This window comes from Parasteatoda tepidariorum, chromosome 9 (assembly GCF_982258835.1).
Source record: "Parasteatoda tepidariorum strain Cologne lab strain chromosome 9, Ptep-v5.0, whole genome shotgun sequence".
NCBI classification, from domain to species: Eukaryota; Metazoa; Arthropoda; class Arachnida; order Araneae; family Theridiidae; genus Parasteatoda; species Parasteatoda tepidariorum.
In genome coordinates this window covers 64,361,825-64,366,944 of record NC_141763.1, presented here as the reverse complement: position 1 = coordinate 64,366,944, position 5,120 = coordinate 64,361,825, and the positions used below count along the sequence as shown (strand labels likewise).

Here is a 5,120-nt window from a genome sequence, read left to right as displayed (position 1 = left end):
AAAACTTTTTAAACTTGTTTTTAAATACGAACATTTTAACTCCTGGTTTAGCTGTGTTGAGCTAGTGTTTCGTGCTTCCGATAAATCTACCCGATCTATCCAGCGATGAAATAACTTAAATTTACAAGAAATACCTGCGTACACATATTTACAAAAGCAACCATTTTATTTTTCGTAGAACACATCTAGCACAACATTCTTTCCGTTGCCACTCACACTTTTCATATATACACAGGCTAAAAAATCGTTTTAGTTAATATTTACACTTTAAATGAATGACGTCATCTTATGAGAGTGACGTAACACTCCCACCTTTTGATTATGTGTATTCCAATAATCAAAATAACAAAAAATCTAATATAAAGTTAAAATTATGTGTCCAAATATCTTGATGGTATCTTAACAGTTCGGCCACTTCTTGTGGTAGCGATGTTTCGTAAGGTACTTGAGAAATTATTATGCTTGTCTCCTTTATTTGAAGTTGCGCTTTCGTTTGGAGTTGAACCTTCATTTGGTGTCGAACGTATTTCCAGCGGATAAATCCGCTGCACTGGCCTCAACAACTCGGTATGTGCTGTTTTAAGTCGAGCCACGCGTATCCTTTTATCTTTACCAGGATAGACGGCAATAACTTTAGCCATCGGCCAGTGTAATCTTTTCTTTAAGTCATCTTCGATTAACACAATCTCGCCAACCTTTAGATCATAATAGTTATTCTTCTTGCGCGGTTGAAGGAGTGTCGCTAGGTATTCGCGGCGAAATCTTCTTCTCAACTGTTCTCTTAACGTCTGTTGATACCTATAGCGTTTTTTAAGATCTATTGTATCCAGCTGATCTAAATCAGGTACTCCCACCGTCGAGGTCTCTTGTAAAAACATGGACGGAGAAAGAGGTATTAAGTCATCCAGATCTTCTGAGAGGTATGTGAGAGGTCTTGAATTGATAACGGACTCGCAGTCACACAGAACACTAATCATTTCTTCGTATGAAAGGCATGCTTTCCCCAAAATTTTTCGAAGAATATTTTTTACCAATTTCACCATAATCTCCCAAAAGCCTCCCCACCAGGGAGCAGACGGTGGATTAAATTTCCATTCAATTTTGTATACTGATGTTTCAGCTTCAATTGACTTCCAATCTAAGGACTGAAGTAGATTCTCAGCTCCTATAAAATTACTCCCGTTGTCACAATAGATGATCTGAGGTCTTCCTCGGCGAGCAATGAATCTTCGTAAACTCAAAAGGAACGCCTTAGTTGAAAGTGACTGCACCAGTTCGAGATGTATTGATCGATAAACGGCACATGTGTAGATGACAATCCAACTTTTCACACCTTCCTTTAAATGAAGAGGTCCGGCAAGATCTATCCCGACCACTTCAAAAACAGAAGCTTCTTTAACTCTGTCTTCAGGTAAACCTACGGGAACCGTTTTTATACTTCGTGCATTATATCGTTTGCATCTAACACAGGTTTTGAGGATGCGACGAACTACTCGACGTCCATTAATAATCCAATAATTTTCTCTTAAATTGGACAGTAAAATTTGCAGTCCAGCATGTAAACATTTCAAATGCTTCTCTTTGATTAGCATATCAACCAACATAAGTTTTTCTGGAAGCAAAATAGGCAGTCTAAAATTCTCGGTATCATTTCTCTCTGTCAATTTTGTTTTAATTCTATAGATTCCTTTTTCATCTTTGAAGACATTCAATGATTTTAAGCTTTTTATATAATCTGCAGTAAATGCTTCATTTTGAATAACTTTTATGAGTTTGATTTCTGCATTTTCTACTTCAGCCAGAGTTAGTCCACCCTTTTTCCTATCTTTTTCAGACAGTTTGCAATTTTCAAAGAATCTTAGAATCCATCCAACCATTCTGACATTTTTTGTGTAGCTTGAAAAATAAGAAAAAAACTGATTTGTTCCAAGCAAATTTTTACTTATGAGTATGGTTGTTCTTTTTTCTTTTTCCTTGTTGATAACTTGTTCATCAATTATATATTCAGATAGAGGCCATGTGTTTTCAGGTAATTTCAACCAGGAAGGACCTTCCCACCACCTTGAACTCAATAATTTTGTTACCGAGCAGCCGCGTGATGGTAGATCGGCTGGATTAGAGTGACCGGGAACGTGTCGCCAATTTCCTGATGAAAGAGCACGGATTTCTTTTACTCTATTTCTGACAAACACACTCCATGGCTCATCTTTCTGGATCCATTGTAAAGCAGTTGTAGAATCGGACCAATAATGAATCTTGACATTTTCTATTTCTAAGCTTTTCTTAACGAAATCTGCTAGACGAGTACCAATGCAACAGCTTAGAAGTTCAAGTCTAGGAATAGATACTCTTTTTAAAGGTGCTATTCTTGATTTAGCAAGTAACAATTGTACTGTTGTTTGATATTCTGTCTCACATCTAATGTAAACAACAGCTGCATAGGACAGACCACTAGCGTCGCAAAATACATGAAGACTTAAGCTACTATTTCTCAAAATAGCGTGACGGGGAATTTTCACTGCATGCAGTATATTCAGACCTTCTAACCATTTGAGAAATTTCATTTTTATATCCTCAGAAACTTTTGAATCCCAACCTTATTTTGATTGCCAACTTGTTTGCAATAAAATCTTCGGATATAACATAATTGGACAAGTAAATCCGATTGGATCAAATACTCGATTAGCAAACGATAATATAACTCTTCTGGTGATAATTTCTGTAGGATCAATAATTGTTCGAGTGTCACAAAACAATACGTCCTCTGATCTGTCCCACAGAAGACCCAACACAGGTGACGGTTCAAATTTTTCAGTTAAGTTTTCTTTCTCTGTAAACTCCCAACCTCGCAGTTCGAATTTCGCTGCAGCCATTAAGTCTGTCGAACATTGAATGAACTCTTTTAACTCTTGTTCCGAATCCACAGACGTGACACAGTTGTCAACGTAGAAGGATTTTTTCAACTTCATAGCCACATCTTGGAAATTGGAGGATTCATACTTGTTCAAATGAAGTTGAATAACAGCTCCCAGCAAAAAGGGACTGCAATTTAAACCAAAGACAACTCTGGCGTGTTGAAAAACTTTAACTGTTTTCGCTTCCTTTTCCTCCCACCACAGAAATTTTAAATATTTTCTATCGTCTTCATTTACGGATATCTGGAGAAAAGCCTTCTTTATATCTGATATAACTCCAATTTTCTTTTCTCGAAATTTTATTAGTAAGGTAGGGATCATTTTTAACAAATTTGGCCCTTTCATCAGGTAGTCATTTAACGATAAGTTATCTCTTGTTTTACAAGAAGCGTCAAAAACTGGTCTGACATTCGTGGTGGAATTGGACTTGAAAACTCCTCTATGAGGAAGATAATGGCCGGTACCTTCGTTTGATTCTTCGATGAAACCTTCTTTTATCCATTCTCCAAAAACTGCATTATAACTATCCAAACGGTTATCCTTGATAAGTTTAGCTGTCATCGTTTTCAATCTTCTGCCCGCAATATCTCTGTTACAAAGCATACCGCTTACATCCTTCACCCATGGAAGACTAATTTCATATCTACCATCTGGGTGTATTTTGACAGTTCTAGAAAAGTGTTCCGTTGCTAGAGCATCGTATTCTTCTGAAGTAATTGTCTCGCAAGGATCAGATATACCAATTGTTTCTAATTCCCATAAGTCAGTAACCGAAGTATTTTGAATGAAAAGTGATGTTGAGATAAGCCCAGTGGAACTATAAGTATGGTTTGGTTTTCCCATTACCGTCCAACCAAGGTACGTTTCCATTGCTACCAGTCCGCACTTTAATTGCATGGTTTGACCAGTGTATAGTTTTCCAATATAATCCGCTCCTATCAAAAGTTCGATTTGTTGAGAATCTTTACCTACATCAGAGATATGGATTCCTTTACTTCGTAATTCAGCTAACCAAGGACCATTTTTCAAACTTGGAATATAGCCACAGATTACCTGTTGGTCTAAAACTTGAATTTCGAACTTTTTATTTTTCTTCATATTTCTTATCCACAATGTGTATTTTTTATGTTCTTTTCTGGAACTAGCTCCACCAAAGACTACGTGTGTTAAAGTTTCATATTTGTTGGTCCGCCATCCCATTTCATTTATCGTTGATTTCAGGATGTACGACCGTTGAGATCCTGTATCACATAGTGCTCTAACAGTTTTCCGTTGTCCATTGGCTTCAATAACTACCATAAGGGTTTGCAATAAGACTTCAGGTTGACTTTGATTCGACAAAGTAGTATTTTCTTCAGCTGATGTATCCACAGCCGATGTCTGATTTATTTGGCTCAAGTCTGGGCACATTACAGGCCAATGTCTTTTGTTACAGACAATACATCGAATATTAGCCCTGCAGTGTTTCGAGCGATGTCTCACCTTCAGACATAAAAAACAGGCCTTCTGTTTCTTTATTATTTCCTGTTTCTCATCTAATGATAAATTCTTTCCTTTAAAACAATTTTCTGAATTATGTTGTTTCCCGCAAAAAATGCAGTTGCGTTTAAAATGTGGTGCTATTGGCCTATTCTCAGAGAGCAAATCATTTGCAGTAAAAACAGGAGTTGATATTTCGAAATCTTTGTCTCTTTTACGATGCGAAGAGTCATAATTTTTAAAACCAGTTTTCGCCATAGAAATACGTTCTTCGCCTTCGGCTCTCAAAAATGTTAATAACTGCGATAATTTATTGCCATAGGAATCACTTGAATCATTTTCCTTAGTAATTACAGGATTTCTCAGCCACACTCTTAATAAATCCTCTGGAATACATGATTCCACAAGCGGAAACAACATTGCTGCGTATTTCTCTTTTGTTACGCCAATAGACTCCAGTGAACGCAGATATGACTCCAATTTATCGTAAAGTTGCATTATGTTCATCTTTGCTTTTGTGTTCATTACATTTTTCACCACTAAATTTAATAATTCTCTTACGTAATATTCGACGAGGAGTTCTTCCCGCCCAAATCTCGTTTTTAAACTTTCTACCACTTTGGCATAATTATCAGCAGACGGCGGATAACTGTCCACAATTTCCCTTGCTCTACTCCCGACAACCATGCATTGAATGAGATATTGGAATTTGTCCTCATCACTCAT

General features: G+C 36.9%; 2 protein-coding genes across 2 annotated transcripts; both read right to left on the bottom strand.

Moving 5' to 3' along the window:
- Window positions 1–371: 371 nt before the first annotated feature.
- Window positions 372–2,564, bottom strand: LOC147804128 (uncharacterized). The gene has a single exon (XM_087151438.1). The coding sequence runs from the start codon at window positions 2,562–2,564 to the stop codon at window positions 372–374; it is 2,193 nt and encodes a 730-aa protein (XP_087007564.1).
- Window positions 2,565–2,597: 33 nt separating this feature from the next.
- On the bottom strand, window positions 2,598–5,120 carry LOC147804127 (uncharacterized). The gene is made up of 3 exons (XM_087151437.1): window positions 4,077–5,120; window positions 3,324–3,995; window positions 2,598–3,158 (listed from the first exon to the last, which is right to left on the bottom strand). The coding sequence occupies exons 1-3, from the start codon at window positions 5,118–5,120 to the stop codon at window positions 2,598–2,600; spliced, it is 2,277 nt and encodes a 758-aa protein (XP_087007563.1).